Source organism: Rhinichthys klamathensis, unplaced genomic scaffold (genome assembly GCF_029890125.1).
Source record: "Rhinichthys klamathensis goyatoka isolate OS25496 unplaced genomic scaffold, OSU_Roscu_1.1 h1tg000249l_1, whole genome shotgun sequence".
Lineage (NCBI taxonomy): Eukaryota > Metazoa > Chordata > Actinopteri > Cypriniformes > Leuciscidae > Rhinichthys > Rhinichthys klamathensis.
Genome location: NW_026606771.1, coordinates 2,052,713 through 2,073,166, shown reverse-complemented (window position 1 = coordinate 2,073,166; position 20,454 = coordinate 2,052,713). Strand labels below are relative to the sequence as shown.

Below are 20,454 nucleotides of genomic sequence, written 5' to 3'. Positions count from 1 at the left end.
AACACAAATAAAGAAATAAAAACACAAAGAATTAAATAACAAATGAGGAAAGAGAAAAAAGAAACTTAAAACGGATTTTACGATACTATTTCGTTTACAAATTAGACGCTTTACAGTTGTTATATGTTAAATATTTCATTTAGGATGTGTGATGATCATACTGGCTGGGTTTATTAAAGTTTGTAAAATTGACAGGATATCTTTGCTTGGGGCATTTGGAAACAAAGCTTGTCTATTCCGAATGTAATTTCGTGCATCTCTGATGCTCATACTGTGTGTGTGTGTGTGTGTGTGTGTGTGTTGAAAAAACATGAATTAAACACTCTTGGGAGTTTTGCTGCGGTAGTGGACACGCACCGTCGCGTCGCGTCGCGTTCCCCCATTCGCCGGCGAGGAAGGATGTTTATTTCCTGAATCCTGACTCAGTCTTTCGATGGCTCGCGCCTCCTCCTCTGTCGTCACTCCGCAGCGCTCATAAAGCCCGATGGAGGAACTGGAACCGGGCAGAACTCACTCGCAGAACCGCGGAGGAACCGGACACTTCCAGAACCGCGGATCGAGATGAAGGCCTTCGCCGCGCTGATGAGGCCGTCGAGCGGCGTGTGTTCGCGGCGCGTGCGGCGCGTCGTGACGCCCGCGCGAGGACTGAGCAGTCAGGTAGTGTTTACATGCCTTCATCATCCGATGTTTGCTCAACCGCTGGATCCATTGTGTGTGTGTGTGTGTGTGTGTGTGTGTGTGTGTGTTCGTCTATTCCCCACTAAATTCTCGTTGACTGTAATATCCTCTCTTCCCTGGGGTTTGAGTTATTGATCTGCAGATTCATCTTCACAGCTCAGTTTTCATCTTTTAAATCAGAGGAATTGTGATCTTTTTTTTGATCCCTTGTTTGTTATTATACTGTAACTACAAGGCTGATATAGTTCATTTTTGTCGTTTTGGGCAACGGCAGTTAAAAAACATTACAGTAAACCTATTTCTGATTATACAAAACATAGGCTAATATTAATGGTCTGCCTTTATATGAGGTATTTAAGTCAGTCATAACTGGTGCAGCGATGTTGTGAGTGTTGTGAAACTGCGGTTATTGAGGAGGACACGGTCACGGGGGATTACATTACAGATGTCGTTAACATGCATTTTTTAAATATAACAATATGTATTAGGCCTATATGTAAAAACATATAAGTGCGATTAATTTAAACTAAGTAGTAGTACATTCTAGTTAAAGACACTTCATACAAAGCGAGACTAATATTAATTATCATGTAATTAATAATAATAATTCTTAATGGTTTGTTATTGTTATTTATGCCATTATATTTATGCAAAGTTGTTTTGTGATCTAAACGTTCGCATCATTGTTTTGTTTCGTTATTTCAGTTTTATTATAGTTTCATTAGCTTTTATTCTTATATTTTTAGTTTTTTGGTAATTTCGTTATGTGCTTTTGTCATTTTATTCATTTTAAAGAAATAAAAATATTTTAAATGTTTCTATTTAGGTTAAATCTATTTTAACTTTAACTTGTATTTATTTCCAGTTATTCATTTTAGTGCTTCAACTTCAACTTATTTCAGTTCAGCCACATTTCTAATCTTCATTTAGTTTGTTTTTCAACTAATATCTATATTTTATTATATTTGAGGTTTATTTCAGTTAAAAAGAAATGTTTGGTTACACTTTATTTTAAGGTGTCCTTGTTTCAGTTTGATAATATATTTAAGTACTGAATAATATTAATTAAAGTCCCCCTGTAGTCAATCATTTTATCCCTTAAAACTCATCTTTGATCACCAAAATGATATTTTTAAATGTTTTTTCCTTGAAAAAAAATCTTGATGCCTTAAAATATCTTGAATGTAACTCGACACCCTTGCCTCATTTACTATGTGTGGTTCTATGAATATGCAAATGAGCCCCGCCTCCACTCAGAGATCCACTGGTTGACGATCACACGTTGATCTGATTGGTTACAAGGTAGTTTGTGACGTCAGAAGAACCAGCGATTTCAAACCGTGTTTTTGAGACTGTCTTTGGTTCACTGCAGTTTTAACAAGGAAATACTCAGCAATGCTGTCGACTTATGAATTTACACATGGTTTGTCTTAAAGCGTATTAAAAACACCACATAGACACATAATAAACAACATTAAAAGCTGGATTTTCACCACAGGGAGACTTTAACAACATGTACTAAAGTTAAAGTTAATGATAATAATCCTTACATAAATGGCTGTTATAAGTAGAGTAATTATTTAAACAAAACAATAGATTACTTAATTTACCTGTGATTGAGGTTTTTGAATCAAAATTCAACAGAAGATTTGAGTTAAAGTGTCGAAGTGATTATGTTTTGATCTCTACTCTGACTGATGTGGATTTGCGTATAGTCGATATCATGTATAATACAGTTTAATGACAGCAGATGTACTCAGAAATGTTGAAATTAAGCACATTTATATTTTAATAATTAATAAATATTTGAAAATGGAAGATGTTTGCACTAGACTCGTGTTAAATCATCATAATAGCTTGAGATTCTCAGAGTCCAGTCCTTCACTGACCCGCAGCCGTCCGTGACCCTCGACCCCAACACCAGTCACAGGGGTCAGGTTTATGAAATTGAGATTTATACATCATCTGAAAACTGCTGGATAAATAAGCTTTCCATTTATGTATGGTTTGTTAGGATAGGACAATATTTTGGTCGAGATACGACTATTTGTAAATCTGGAATCTGAGGGTGCAAAAAAATCGAAACATTGAGAAAATCTCCTTTAAAGTTGTGCATTTATGTTGGTGATTATGCTGCATTCACTCACAGAAATACGTGATTTATATATTTACGGTAGGAAATTTACAAAATATCTTTATGGATCATGATCTTTACTTAATATCCTAATGATTTCTGGTATAAAAGAAAAATCGCTAATTGTGACCCGTACAGTGTATAGTTGGCTATTGCCACAGATATACCCGTGCGACTCGTGACTGGGTCTGTGATCCGGGACACACATCAGCATCACTCAGCTGTCAATCACAGTGAAGCCACTCCTCTTCCTCACACACTCTGGGTCTGTGATCCAGGACACACATCAGCATCACTCAGCTGTCGATCACAGTGAAGCCACTCCTCTTCCTCACACACTCTGGGTCTGTGATCCGGGACACACATCAGCATAACTCAGCTGTCGATCACAGTGAAGCCACTCCTCTTCCTCACACACTCTGGGTCTGTGATCCAGGACACACATCAGCATCACTCAGCTGTCAATCACAGTGAAGCCACTCCTCTTCCTCACACACACTGGGTCTGTGATCCAGGACACACATCAGCATCACTCAGCTGTCAATCACAGTGAAGCCACTCCTCTTCCTCACACACACTGGGTCTGTGATCCAGGACACACATCAGCATCACTCAGCTGTCGATCACAGTGAAGCCACTCCTCTTCCTCACACACACTGGGTCTGTGATCCGGGACACACATCAGCATCACTCAGCTGTCAATCACAGTGAAGCCACTCCTCTTCCTCACACACACTGGGTCTGTGATCCAGGACACACATCAGCATCACTCAGCTGTCAATCACAGTGAAGCCACTCCTCTTCCTCACACACACTGGAGATCTGTAGGAACACAACATGATTGTGCTGATGAACCTCAGGTCGTCTCATGACCCGGCTCTGAGAAGTGATCGGGATCTTCCCCGAGAGAGACTCCCTGTGGGGAACATGATGTTTCATTAAAGCAGAAGGACCGTAATCCTCCAGTGAACATGTTACGACAATCCCAGAGACAAGCGTCCGTCAGGGGTCGAGAGTGCACAGCGTCAGCCTCTTCTGTGCGCAACTAATCTCTCCGAGGACAGACACATCGTGGCATTGTGTGTGCCACTAAAACTGGATTATGTCGTCTTTATTCTATCTATATCTTTATTTCATGTTGCTAAAGCAATTCGGTAACACTAAATCAATCCCTAACCCTATAGTGAGCGCATGTTAATTCATACATGTGTCTAGTTCCACTGCTTAAAATATACTGTGAGCTAACATTCTTTCAATGATGCAGTCATATTAGTGAAATATAGATTTTCAGTCAATAGTGACGCAGATCTTACACATGAATCACTGATAAAACAAGCTTTCTATTGGTCAACATGCAAGTTTGCGGGACTAATCCTTCGTCCTCACGTGAACTTTCATACCACACGATTCTGGATACTTTGAGATAAAGATGTCGTGTCTTTTCTTCCTGAATAAGCAGTAATGGCGACTAGAATTACAATAAAACAAACTGTTTCCTGAAGTTTATGAACAGGATTACGCAGAGACAGCGCACACACATGGAGTCAATCACATTTCTAATCTATCTTTATGGGCATTATGGGTAGACTTTTCCTAAAGCTGAACAACCTTTTAAATGACAAAACTGTTTCTGTTATTATTAAAGATAATTAATTAAAAATTTATATTCTAATTAATTCACAACAAAGGAGATCACGATTCTGAACAGACAACTAAACAACTAACATGAAATTTACTAAAGGTTCTGACAAAATGTTAATTTTTGCAGTCTATTTAAAAATATTTAATTCATTAGAATTTTGAGTTTGAATGAATGATTCAATGACTCACTCATAAAGAATTCACTTGTTTCATTACTAGATGAATCAGCGTTTTTGAACGAATCTCTTGAATGAATGATTCAATGACTCACTCATAAAGACTTCACTTGTTGAGTCATTTAAAAACTCTGATTCATCCAGTAATGAAACAAGCGAAGTCTTTATGAGCGAGTCATGGAATCATTTATTCAAGAGATTCGTTCAAAAACACTGATTCATCCAGTAATGAAACAATTAATGTATTTATGAGTGAGTCATTGAATCATTCATTCAAGAGATTCGTTCAAAAACACTGATTCATCCAGTAATGAAACAATTATTGTCTTTATGAGTGAGTCATGGAATCATTCATTCAAGAAATTCATTCAAAAGCACTGATTCATCCAGTAATGAAACAAGTGAAGTCTTTATGAGTGAGTCATTGAATCATTCATTCAAGAGATTTGTTCAAAAACACCAATTCATCCAGTAATGAAACTAGTGAAGTCTTTATGAGTGAGTCATTGAATCATTCATTCAAGAGATTTGTTCAAAAACACCAATTCATCCAGTAATGAAACTAGTGAAGTCTTTATGAGTGAGTCATTGAATCATTCATTCAAGAGATTTGTTCAAAAAGCTGATTCATCCAGTAATGAAACAAGTGAAGTATTTATGATTGAGTCATTGAATCGTTCATTCAAGAGATTTGTTCAAAAACACTGATTCATCCAGTAATGAAACAAGTGAAGTCTTTATGAGTGAGTCATTGAATCATTCATTCAAGAGATTCGTTCAAAAACGCTGACTCATCCAGTTATGAAACAAATGAATTCTTTATAGATAGGATAATTTTAGATAGGAAGCCCATTAGGGCACATCATTGTGTTAGTCTGAGGAATTTGAATATTTTATCTTTTGAAAACTTCATTAAATTTTCTATGTTGAAGCTGATGTATAAATGTTTAAATCAGCAAGCTCCACAGGTCTTGAGTGAGTGCATAGTAGCTCTCAGGGATGTGGGTTCAAGGACTAGAGGAGCTCAGAACGGGAAATGTCAGATCCCGAAATGTAATACTTCATTTGGACAATCAGCTTTTTCTGTACAAGGCACTAAAGCCTGGAATTGTTTACCCACTGACCTGAAAGGAGAGACAAACTGGGTCCTTTTCAAAAACAACCTTAAAGACTCTTTAATCAGAAGTCAGAAATGTGACCACTGACTGTCCGCTGCGTTTATATTGTGTTATATTGTATTATTATGTTTATTTTAACTCTGTATTGTGTAATTTTATGTAAAGGCCCACTAGGGACTAACATTGAGAATTAGCCTTGGCTAAAATGTTGTAGTATGGAACATGAGCTTATGTAACATACTTGTCCCTATTCAAATAAACTTAAATAATAATAATTTATGAGTGAGTCATTGAATCATTCATTCAAGAGATTTGTTCAAAAACACTGATTCATCCAGTAATGAAACAAGGGAAGTCTTTATGAGTGAGTCATTGAATCATTCATTCAAGAGATTCGTTCAAAAACACTGATTCATCCAGTAATGAAACAAGGGAAGTCTTTATGAGTGAGTCATTGAATCATTCATTCAAGAGATTCGTTCAAAACGCTGATTCATCCAGTAATGAAACAAATGAAGTCTTTATGAGTGAGTCATTGAATCATTCATTCAAGAGATTTGTTCAAAAACACTGATTCATCCAGTAATGAAACAAGGGAAGTCTTTATGAGTGAGTCATTGAATCATTCATTTAAGAGATTTGTTCAAAAACACTGATTCATCCAGTAATGAAACAAGTGAAGTCTTTATGAGTGAGTCATTGAGTCATTCATTCAAAAGATTCATTCAAAAACTCTGATTCATCCAGTAATGTGTGCTTTTCTTTAGGCCTGTTCTTGATGTTTTGAGCTTTATTGTGGGTCTCTGTCTCTCTCTAACAGTCGGAGCCAGGCTTCGGGTTGCTGTTTGACATCGATGGAGTCCTAGTGCGAGGGAAGACGCCCATCCCAGCGGCCAAGAGAGCCTTCCAGAAGCTTGTGGATGCGAAGGGGCAGTTCCTGGTTCCCGTCGTCTTCGTCACGAATGCTGGAAACTGCTTACGCCAGAAGAAGGCAGATCAGCTGTCACACATACTGGGTGTTCCTGTGAGTTCTGTTCCCTCCAGTCGAGATGAAGAGATTCTGTATCAGATTCATTCAGCTTGACACACACATTGAAGGGGTCGAATCATGAGAAATCAAAATATTCTCTTTTTTCTCTTTCTTTCTAACTAATCTTTCTTTCATTCTTTCTTTCTAACTAATCTTTCTTTTTTCTTTCTACTTTTTTCTTTCTAACTAATCTTTCTTTTTCTTTCATCCTAATCTTTCTTTTTTTTACTTTCTTTTTTTCTCACTTCTTTCTTTATTTCTAACTTTTCTTTCGTTCTAACTAATCTTTCTTTCTTTCTTGTTCAAAATTCATGTATAATTTTGATGAAAGGTTTTGATCCACTTCAGATGTTGACAACTGTATATTTTTTGTTGCATGATGTGAAGTGTTTATGTATGATAATAACCACTGATATGGAGGATGATCTGTTGGGTTCATTTATAGATATCTCAAGACCAGGTCATGATGTCCCACAGTCCTCTGCGAATGTTCAGGAAGTTTCATGACAAGCATGTGCTGGTGTCGGGCCAGGGTCCAGTGCTCGACATCGCCAGGAAGTATCCTTCAGTGTGTGTGTTTATCCTTCAGTGTGTGTGTTTATCCTCCAGTGTGTTTGTTTATCCTTCAGTGTGTGTGTTTATCCTCCTAGTGTGGACCCCGTCGCCACATGGCCTCGTGTGTCACTGAATGCATATGTGGCCTTTATTCCACCCCGATGATGTCATTAGATGTGATAATACTTACAAACTTAATCTGAGGAATGGGATTATCATAATCCCTCAAATCTCTTGTTGTTGTTTGCGAGTAAAAAAGGATTTTGGTCATAAAGCACTGATGAGTTCTTAACCCTGTGGATCAGCGTGGGCTTCACAAACGTGGTCAGCATCGACATGTTGCGCGAGTCTTTCCCTCTGCTGGACATGGTGGACCACAACCGAAGACCCAAGCTGCCCGTGAGCGCACACTACACACACACTACTCACCACACTAACGCACACTACACACACACACACACACACTACTCACCACACTAACGCACACTACACACACACACACTACTCACTACACTAACGCACACTACACACACACTACTCACCACACCAACGCACACTACACACACACTACTCACGACACTAACACACATTACACACACACACTACTCACGACACTAATGCACATTACACGCACACTACTCATGACACTAATGCACACTGCACATTACACGCACACTACTCATTACACGCACACTACTCATTACACGCACACTACTCATTACACGCACACTACTCATTACACGCACACTACTCTCGACACTAACGCACATTACACCACACTACTCACGACACTAACGCACATTACACGCACACTACTCACGACACTAACGCACATTACACGCACACTACTCAGACACTAACGCACATTACACACACACTACTCACGACACTAACGCACATTACACACACACTACTCACGACACTAACGCACATTACACACACACTACTCACGACACTAACGCACATTACACACACACTACTCTCGACACTAACGCACATTACACACACACTACTCACGACACTAACGCACATTACACACACACTACTCAGGACACTAACGCACATTACACGCACACTACTCTCGACACTAACGCACATTACACACACACTACTCTCGACACTAACGCACATTACACGCACACTACTCACGACACTAACGCACATTACACGCACACTACTCTCGACACTAACGCACATTACACCACACTACTCACGACACTAACGCACATTACACGCACACTACTCACGACACTAACGCACATTACACGCACACTACTCAGACACTAACGCACATTACACACACACTACTCACGACACTAACGCACATTACACACACACTACTCACGACACTAACGCACATTACACACACACTACTCACGACACTAACGCACATTACACACACACTACTCTCGACACTAACGCACATTACACACACACTACTCACGACACTAACGCACATTACACACACACTACTCAGGACACTAACGCACATTACACGCACACTACTCTCGACACTAACGCACATTACACACACACTACTCTCGACACTAACGCACATTACACGCACACTACTCACGACACTAACGCACATTACACGCACACTACTCTCGACACTAACGCACATTACACGCACACTACTCACGACACTAACGCACATTACACGCATACTACTCACCACACTAACGCACATTACACGCACACTACTCACGACACTAACGCACATTACACACACACTACTCACGACACTAACGCACATTACACGCATACTACTCACCCCACTAACGCACATTACACGCACACTACTCACGACACTAACGCACATTACACGCACACTACTCACGACACTAACGCACATTACACGCACACTACTCACGACACTAACGCACATTACACGCACACTACTCACGACACTAATGCACATTACACACACACTACTCACGACACTAACGCACATTACACGCACACTACTCAGACACTAACGCACATTACACGCACACTACTCACGACACTAACCCACATTACACGCACACTACTCACGACACTAACGCACATTACACAGACTACTCACGACACTAACGCACATTACACGCACACTACTCACGACACTAACGCACATTACACAGACTACTCACGACACTAACGCACATTACACACACACTACTCACGACACTAACGCACATTACACACACACTACTCACGACACTAACGCACATTACACAGACTACTCACGACACTAACGCACATTACACGCACACTACTCACGACACTAACGCACATTACACGCACACTACTCACGACACTAACGCACATTACACGCACACTACTCACGACACTAACGCACATTACACGCACACTACTCAGACACTAACGCACATTACACGCACACTACTCACGACACTAACGCACATTACACGCACACTACTCAGACACTAACGCACATTACACACACACTACTCACGACACTAACGCACACTTCTCACGACACTAACGCACATTACACACACACTACTCACGACTCTAACGCACATTACACGCACACTACTCAGACACTAACGCACATTACACACACACTACTCACGACACTAACGCACATTACACACACACTACTCACGACACTAACGCACATTACACGCACACTACTCACGACACTAACGCACATTACAGACTACTCACGACACTAACGCACATTACACACACACTACTCACGACACTAACGCACATTACACGCACACTACTCACGACACTAACGCACATTACACACACACTACTCACCACACTAACGCACATTATACACACACTACTCACGACACTAACGCACATTACACGCACACTACTCAGACACTAACGCACATTACACGCACACTACTCACGACACTAACGCACATTACACGCACACTACTCACCACACTAACACACATTACACGCACACTACTCACGACACTAACGCACATTACACGCACACTACTCACGACACTAACGCACATTACACGCACACTACTCACGACACTAACGCACATTACACGCACACTACTCAGACACTAACGCACATTACACACACACTACTCACGACACTAACGCACATTACACGCACACTACTCACGACACTAACGCACATTACACGCACACTACTCAGACACTAACGCACATTACACACACACTACTCACGACACTAACGCACATTACACGCACACTACTCACGACACTAACGCACATTACACACACACACTACTCACGACACTAACGCACATTACACAGACTACTCACGACACTAACGCACATTACACACACACTACTCACGACACTAACGCACATTACACGCACACTACTCACGACACTAACGCACATTACACGCACACTACTCACGACACTAACGCACATTACACGCACACTACTCACGACACTAACGCACATTACACACACACTACTCACGACACTAACGCACATTACACGCACACTACTCACGACACTAACGCACATTACACACACACTACTCACGACACTAACGCACATTACACACACACTACTCACGACACTAACGCACATTACACGCACACTACTCAGACACTAACGCACATTACACGCACACTACTCACGACACTAACGCACATTACACGCACACTACTCAGACACTAACGCACATTACATGCACACTACTCACGACACTAACGCACATTACACGCACACTACTCACGACACTAACGCACATTACACACACACTACTCACGACACTAACGCACATTACACGCACACTACTCACGACACTAACGCACATTACACACACACACTACTCACGACACTAACGCACATTACACAGACTACTCACGACACTAACGCACATTACACACACACTACTCACGACACTAACGCACATTACACGCACACTACTCACGACACTAACGCACATTACACGCACACTACTCACGACACTAACGCACATTACACGCACACTACTCACGACACTAACGCACATTACACACACACTACTCACGACACTAACGCACATTACACACACACTACTCACGACACTAACGCACATTACACGCACACTACTCACGACACTAACGCACATTACACACACACTACTCACGACACTAACGCACATTACACGCACACTACTCACGACACTAACGCACATTACACGCACACTACTCAGACACTAACGCACATTACACGCACACTACTCACGACACTAACGCACATTACACGCACACTACTCAGACACTAACGCACATTACACACACACTACTCACGACACTAACGCACATTACACACACACTTCTCACGACACTAACGCACATTACACACACACTACTCACGACTCTAACGCACATTACACGCACACTACTCAGACACTAACGCACATTACACACACACTACTCACGACACTAACACACACTACTACACATTACACACACACTACTCAGACACTAACGCACATTACACACACACTACTCACGACACTAACGCACATTACACACAAACTACTCACGACACTAACGCACATTACACACACACTACTCACCACACTAACGCACATTACACACACACTACTCACCACACTAATGCATATTACACACACACTACTCACCACACTAATGCATATTACACACACACTACTCACCACACTAATGCATATTACAAACACACTAGTACTCACCACACTGACGCACATTAGACACACACTACTCACGACACTAACACACACTACACACACACACTACTCACGACACTAACGGCTGCGATCTTAATGCTTTACTTACTGAAACACTGCATCAGGAAATAAGAATCTGGCACAATTTGATTCAGTTTGATACAATTCACAATTAAAAAAAATCTCAAGACTTTCTTTTTTTAAAAGAAATTAATACTTTTATTTACTTCAAATACTATCAGGATGCATTCGATTGGTCAAAAAAATAAAAAATGTGACAAAAATTGTCAATGTCAAAAGTCTCATACATACTACAATATGAGTAATTTTATTTCACGATAACAAAATATTTTTATGATATAAAACTTTTTAATATTACACCAATTTTAATATCACAAAAAACGATTACTAGTATACCTAATGCAAGTAAAAAAGGAAAGGTTAGTTGATGAGTGTATGCCGCTGATGTGGAGTTAACGATCTTCTAGTCATTGATTAGCATATTCTGTCATGATAATCTATGAATCGTGTTCCCGGGGGTGGGGTTTATGTAAATATTAGGGTTAGTGATGTCACCAACCCCGGGAGGAAGCTCGTGTAGTTCCTACCAGCCGTTTGTTGTAGTCCTTAAAAAGCGATTTTTGTAAAAGTAACTATCTCCCTTTGCTTTGAACTTTGAGTTGTAACTTTGCAGATGTTGTTTATGCTCAAACTGCAATATTACACACTGACTACAGCTAGAAAAGGGAAATCATAATCAACCACCCCTTTAAAGGATTGAAGATGTTTGTACTGTTATGGTCTGGTGTTTCTGAGATCCCGAAGCGAGCGAGAGGTTCTGAGATCTCTGATGGTGTTTAACGCAGATGATGTGCTTGTTGTTTCAGTCTTCTCCTGTGGTGAACCTCCCCAGAGTCGAAGGTAAGAGCTTCTGCTCACACACACACGTTCCACATGAAAAACAAAGCAATAATGTAATGTAATGAGTAACAGTAGTGTTTGCTTTGCTTGTGTTGTGCTGTGACTAGCTGTGGTTCTGTTCGGTGAGCCGATCCGGTGGGAAACGAACTTACAGCTGATCGTCGACGTGCTTCTGACGAGTGGCAATCTGAGCGGTTCCTACGAGAGCCGTCACACACACACACACCTGCCACTGCTGGCCTGCAACATGGACCTGGTGTGGATGGCAGAGGCGCACTCACCCAGGTACACACACACACACACACACACACACTACTGCTGGCCTGCAACATGGACCTGGTGTGGATGGCAGAGGCGCACTCACCCAGGTACACACACACACACACACACACACACACACACACACACACACACACACACACACACACACACACGTAAACACACACACACACACACTACTGCTGGCCTGCAACATGGACCTGGTGTGGATGGCAGAGGCGCACTCACCCAGGTACACACACACACACACACACACACACACACACTACTGCTGGCCTGCAACATGGACCTGGTGTGGATGGCAGAGGCGCACTCACCCAGGTACACACACACACACACACTACTGCTGGCCTGCAACATGGAACTGGTGTGGATGGCAGAGGCGCACTCACCCAGGTACACACACACACACACACACACACACTACTGCTGGCCTGCAACATGGAACTGGTGTGGATGGCAGAGGCGCACTCACCCAGGTACACACACACACACACACTACTGCTGGCCAGCAACATGGACCTGGTGTGGATGGCAAAGGCGAATTTGCCGAGGTACACACACACACACACACACACACACACACACACACACACACGTGCGCACACACACACACACGCGCGCACACACACACCTGCCACTGCTGGGCTGCAACATGGACCTGGTGTGGATGGCAGAGGCGCACTCGCCCAGGTACACACACACACACACACACGCACACAATCAGAGAACACTAACGTCACTGTAGTTCCTATAGCGCTGGTTTAGAGCGACTCTGAAGTAGGAGTAAATTAGTTCATCTAAAAGGAGTTCCTAGAACTAAAATAGTTCCTAGTTCCTGCGGTGCAAACGCGCCGACATCCGGGAACTTCCCCAATAGTTTTAGGAACGATGAAGAGGATCCTCCAAAGCGAACACCGCTGATATGTGCTCTTTAAAGAGATCTCAGTGAATGTTTGAGTCTGTCCATTAATAAATGAGAGTGGCGTCCTCAGGTTCGGCCACGGCACGTTCATGGTGTGTCTGGAGAGCATCTATAAGAAGATCACGGGTCAGGACCTGAAGTACGAGGCCCTGATGGGGAAGCCCAGCGAACTGACCTATCACTACGCAGAGTTCCTCATCAGAGAGCAGGCGTCCGAGCGGGGCTGGAGGCAGCCAATCACATCGCTGTATGCTGTCGGGTGAGTGACACACGCCAATCACATCGCTGTATGCTGTCGGGGGAGTGACACACACTCCAGTTACATTCAAGCGGTTTAAAAGGAATGAAACATTTTCATTTTTTGAAAGTTAATTTTTTGGTCTGAATTTTCAAAGGAAGGAAAAAACGTTTAAATATGTCATTTTGGTGATCAAAGATGAGTTTAAGGGATAAAATGATTGACTACAGGGGGACTTTAAATTCTAACTTAAACTCTCATAAATCTTGAATGCTTTGCAGACTTTAGTTTGTTTCTCTATTTAAAGAAGACTCTTGGGAGATTATTGCTGAAGTGAAACAAGTTGTGCTCCAAATTTGAGCTTGTCATCTGATAAAATGTTGTAACTGAGTTATGGTCTGGCAAAGCGTCATAGACAAATCATTTCCAGAGGGGCGTCACCAACGGACGTCGCGGATAGACCTAAAACCAATCAGAGCGATGAAGGAGATGACGTATGCAGAGCGGCGGAGAATCTCCGAGTGTTGTTCTTGGCTCGGTTTTTAACAAAAAGGAAACGTTCAAATCGCTTAAAACAGACGCGATAGCTGATTCGAACAAGTGATGTTCGGCGGCGGCATCCATCTTTGTAATGTAGGCTACAAAATCTGCTTCAAAATCCCAGCGCTGTCCTCATCGTGTAAAGCCCGCCCCAACGTTTCTGATTGGTGCCTCGATTTCGACGGATTGGAAATGGGTTTGAATGAGCTCTTTGCCAGACTAACTTTCAGAGCAAATCTAATGCTCTGATGCTTGCCGCATGAAAGCAGAGAATTTCCCACTGGGTTACAGAGGCTATTTCACTGGCATATGAGGTCCGCGGTCTGCCTTCACCTCTTAGCATCAGGGCACATTCCACCAGAGGCGTGGCTTCTTCTTAAGCACTTTTTAGAGGTGCCCTCCTGGAAGACGTTTGTGTAGCAGCAGGCTGGTCCTCTCCGCACACTTTTGTCAGATTCTACAGTTTGGATCTCGACACGACTCCAGGTTCCCAAGTTTGATCTGCTTGAACCAGTCATGTTCAGTATAATGTGACGACGTAAGAGCGTCGGGGCGGCGCCCGCGCCATCAGCCAATAAATTGGCGTGATTCTATAAGGGCTTCAGACAATCGGCACACCCAGAGGCCGTTCCCACTGCGTCTTAAGCTACGCAGCGTTGAGTGAACCTATTCAGAGAACATAGGTTACATCAGTAACCAGAGACGTTTCATACCATTCCCATGAAGTAGAAAATCCTAAAAAATGTTAAAAAGGTTAAAGTTCTCAGTCAGAAAAGACCACAGAGGGTTAAACAGGGATCATTTCACAATGTCGCTAAAGATAGAAGCTACTTCCTGATTGTGATTGATTGCATCCGTTGAAGGCTACAATGTACAGAATGAAGATATTTTGCTTATAAAACAACAGCTCATTTCTGATCTCTCTGTATCATCAGTGGATGAGAAACTTTTAGGAAAAGGCGCATACATCTTTCTCCTAATACAGGAGATTTGGACATGTGACTCTGGTGCTCTTCGGCCATTTTTAACTGAAACGTTTTACTTTTTTTTTTTTTTAAAGGTTTTGGCACTTGCGATTTAAGCACAAAACAATATCATGGACATGATTTGAAAGGTTAAATGGTCCTGTAAACAATAGTCACGTGTGCTTCTCGCGGTCAGAAACGAGCGCATTGGAAATTAATGGAGAGTTTCCTCTAGTGGAAGCGTTTGGAACTGCAGCCGAACACACTCTCACTGAACGCTCATTCAGCCTCACATTTGGAACACAACTTTTTTAGATTTGTCGCTTGGATTTTCTCAGTTTTAGAGTAAAACATGTTTTTGAAAATCTATGTTTCATATAAAAATTGAAAAAAGTATTTTTGTGTATTTTTAATAACAATAAACGTAAAATTCTGTAACTTTTTTTAATTTCGCTTTTCAAAACTTTTCTGACTTCAGCAATAATCTGCCGAGTGTCTTCTTTAAAAAGAGATCAAACTTCAGTCTGTCGCTCTAAAAGCATTAAAAATTTAATAAACGGATTATAAATACAGCGTAAATATTATTTAGTACCATAAAATCCCCTAAAAATACAAAATATTAAATTAAAAAACTAAAATATAGTACATACATTTTTTTTCAAATAATACAAAATCTGTCATTTTGTCCGCCACCCTCTTGAAGAGTTAATGAACTTTTTTGTATTTTTTAACCCTCTAAATGCCTTCATGCACAACCTGATGACTGACATCTGCCATTATCAGGACACACACATATTCCCACTGCATTATTATACATTATATCCAACATTATATAGCAGTGTAATGTAATTCTGACACTAAAACTAAAAAAACTTGAATCTCACAGAAACAACTATTTTACATATACACAATACACATTGATGCATTTTTGAATTGCGAAATATTGTGACAATATATTAATATATTATAATTAAAATAATAATGTACATTCATTTCATTGAAATAAAAAAATGTGACACGTGAAGAGCACCTTGAAGAATTGCTGAACTGTGTTGTTGTTGTTAACCCTTTAAATGCTATTAGGGACAACCTGATGACTGACATCTACGGTGCCAACCTCTACAACCGGTACCTGGAGGAGCGCGTGGCGCGGAAGAGCCGGGCCGTGGCCAACATGGGATCGGGATCGGGAACGATCCCTCGGGACTCGGACCCAGAGAACAACGGCTGGGAAAGCGAGCTCGCGTCACCATCCGCAACCTCCTGCAAGTCCATCCTGGTGTGCACAGGTGTGTATAACCCTCACCTGGAGCTCCCCCGGGACGCCGGCCGGAGCATCACGGAGACGGTGTTCCACGGGCACAGGGACTTCTGCTTCGACCCGGCGCTGGTGGAGCCCGAGAGCATCGTGCCGGACGTAGACGCCGCCGTGCAGCTCATCTTCCAGATGGAGGAGTTCGGGACCGCGGGCTAGACGGCCGGCGCACGCGTCACACGGGGCGATCCGAGCATCACTGATCACACTTCAACTGGAACACGTCCCAAAAATATGGTTATTGGCATCAAGAGTCGCCATCCTTTACATTTAGAACAAGCACTTTGAGTCCCGGTCAGTCATGAAGCGCACAGTAGGCCCACGACAGAGTAAAGCTGTGTTCAAAGCCACTCAACGTCCCCCGATCGCATGGTATTGAAGCTCGTTTCTGCCACGCAAAACAGAAATAAATGAAATAAAAAGGGAATTGCGACTTCTTATTTCGCAACTCTTAGAAAAAAGCCAGAATTGTGAGATAAAAAGTTGCAAATTTCCACGGCAAAGATGTTTTAAAGAGAGCATTCGTACTCCTGTTATTCAGTTATATCAGTTCAGTGTTCAAGTCAGATTACAGAAACTCACTGTATGGTTTTATCGTCACACGCCCCAAAAATATGGTTATTGATATCAAGAGTCAACATCTTTACATTTAGAACATGTACAAGTGAGGAAACGGCAGCGATCCGGTGAGATCTGGTGATCTGAGTGTCACTGATCTGCTCTAGCCGGACCGTGCTCGAGTCCGCCAGTGTTTCGTCAAGAGTCCACACACGCTGTGATCAGAGTCATGAAACACACTGTTCTCGCTGCACACACACATCTGACCAATCGCAAGGTATTGAAGCATGCAAAAAACAAACAAATAAATGGAATAAAAAGGTAATTGCGACTTCTAATCTCACCACTCTTAGAAAAAAGCCAGAATTGTGAGATAAAAAGTCGCGAATAGCTTTATTTTTGTTTGTTTGTTGGTGTGAACAAACTTCCACAGCGAAGATGTTTTAAAGAGACATTCGTACTTCTGTTTCTCATTTCAGTGTTCAAGTCAGATTACAGAAACTCGCTGTAAGGTTTTATCGTTACACATCTACCGTTTCCGTAGAATTGTCTGTGTAATACTCTGTATTAATTCAATATGTTCTGTATTATCTTCATTGTGCCAGTTTTAGAAATCGTTACATCTCCATTCTATATATATATATATATATATATTTACTGGTTACTGTTACATTGTAACATTCTGGTGAGATTTGCACTGAGACGAAACAACCTTGTAGATAAAAGCCATTTACTTGAACGTTTGTTTTTGAATTTTAAATGTGCGCCTCCAATATACAGTTAAACGACTGTTCAGACGTATTATACATCCTGGTAGTTTAATAAAGATTGACAAATAGTTGCATTTTTGTCACTTGTAAATAAATGTGTACTTTAGTATGAACTTTAAGGTAGTTATTTTCTTTCTTTTCTTTTTTTTTTTTACATATGTGACCATTCTAATTTTTTACCCAAATTAATTTAATGTCATTAAACAGTTTAACAAAAAACATAATTATGTGGTACATTCTTAAAGTCTTACATACAAGATATGCTGATAGCTTTATTGATAAAATAATATAACAATTTATCACCAAATAGAAATTGATCACGTCTCTCAAAACATTTAACTGATTGACAAAAGAAAAAAAAAATGCATAGAAATATAACATGATGACTTTAAAAACAAACTACAACATTAAAAACTGCTTTAAAAGGCACTAGAATTTCTCTTCCAACATGATTTCCTTCAAGTAAATCTGACATTACTGTGTTTAACACATTCACTCCTGAACACTACACATCTGTGAACCTGAAGAGTGTAGCCACACACACACACACACACACACTGACCACAGATCTGGGTTTAACACACTTCATGTCAGTCAGTTATATATGTATTTCAGTAATTGCAGACGGATATAAACTCAAGCTGGTGTTGTGTGTAAATCGGCTCTGGTTATTCATGAACCCGCAACTGATGATGTCATTCCCTCATTATTCAGTGCAATTATGCCACAAATTTAACGGTACAATGTTATCAGAAAAATGTTTAAAAAGCTAGTTTATTATAATTTTCTACAAGGCTTTGTGGTATAAATGAATGCAAAATGTACAAAATAGCAATGCCCATGTTATGATGTTGTTTTTAAATCGGCTATAAAACATGTGCATTAGACAGAACACGTCACAGTCCAGCAATCACGGACCTGTCATTACCCAGAGGGCCGTTCACCACAGTAATGGAGATATTACAGCCCAAGCTCATCTGTGTTTCACCTGTACAGTTGAGTGTGTGGCCTGGCCAAGTACACTGTGTTTGAGCTTCAGATATTAATCTAAACTAACCATATTATGATCAAGAATAAGTTATTTAATACGTTTTTTAATGTCCAGACAGTAGATCAGATCTGTGCTCATTATTGTTGCTGTGCGTGCATCACTGTCTGTACGTTACCTTTCAGTGTTAAAATTGAGATTTATGCATCATAATAAACATGTTGTGATAAAATTCACAATTCATTAGTTGTTTGCAGTTGTTTTAAATTATTTTATATTATATATTTGATTGATTAGATGGGCAGTTAAACATTTACCTGAACTTTGAAGTTTATTAAAAATTCACATTTTAATTTTACTAAGATGAACAATTAAACATTTACTTGAAATAATCTTAAACCCGTCACTGTACATTGCTGTTCAAGTCAGACTCATTACCAATAATTGAATGGAATTTTAAAAATATATTGATACGAATATGTTTCTTGTAATCTATTAGTCTGCATTCACATTGCGCTTCTATTTTGGTCTTTTTAGCATGTGCTATAATAGTTATTACAAACAAACCTCTGGCGCGCTGAGCGGTGACTGGGACTCCTCTGATTGGCCAATGCGTTCATAAGGTCATCAGACGTGATGTGATTGGCTGCATTTCTCACGGCTGCAAACACGCAGTAAACAGGAGCATCTCACGAGCGCAAACTCAAGAACACGATGGCGCGTTTGCCAGATAACATTACATCATCACAGTCTCAGCGGAGGCTCTTGCTCTCGCTTCACAGTGCTTGTATTCAAATTTGACTTTGTGAAGTTGAAGACGTTTGCTCGAGAAGTTCAACGTCTCGTTTCTGTCCAGAGTCTATCCAGAGTCTGCGCTATTCCCTCCAGAGGTTATGATGACTGATCATAATGTCTGTGTTTATAAACTAAAGGTCTCGCACACGCGCTTGTCTGGGGTTTAGTTTCGTTTTC

General features: G+C 41.0%; 1 protein-coding gene across 1 annotated transcript; it reads left to right on the top strand.

Moving 5' to 3' along the window:
- The first annotated feature begins 344 nt into the window (after window positions 1-344).
- zgc:77375 (uncharacterized protein LOC402927 homolog) lies at window positions 345-17,635 on the top strand. The gene is made up of 8 exons (XM_056266488.1): window positions 345-657; window positions 6,568-6,771; window positions 7,223-7,335; window positions 7,638-7,731; window positions 12,871-12,904; window positions 13,012-13,189; window positions 14,179-14,367; window positions 16,935-17,635. Exons 1-8 carry the CDS (start codon window positions 562-564, stop codon window positions 17,323-17,325), a joined length of 1,299 nt encoding a protein of 432 aa, XP_056122463.1. The 5' UTR covers window positions 345-561; the 3' UTR covers window positions 17,326-17,635.
- The last annotated feature ends 2,819 nt before the right edge of the window (window positions 17,636-20,454 follow it).

What these genes read in the sequence shown, in the direction of transcription:
- zgc:77375 (XM_056266488.1), top strand. Translation starts at nt 562, where the DNA reads ATGAAGGCCTTCGCCGCGCTGATGAGGCCGTCGAGCGGCGTGTGTTCG. An exon ending in CACACATACTGGGTGTTCCT is followed by an intron (nt 6,772 to 7,222) that starts GTGAGTTCTGTT and finishes GTTCATTTATAG; the next exon opens with ATATCTCAAGACCAGGTCAT. An exon ending in GTGCTCGACATCGCCAGGAA is followed by an intron (nt 7,336 to 7,637) that starts GTATCCTTCAGT and finishes CCTGTGGATCAG; the next exon opens with CGTGGGCTTCACAAACGTGG.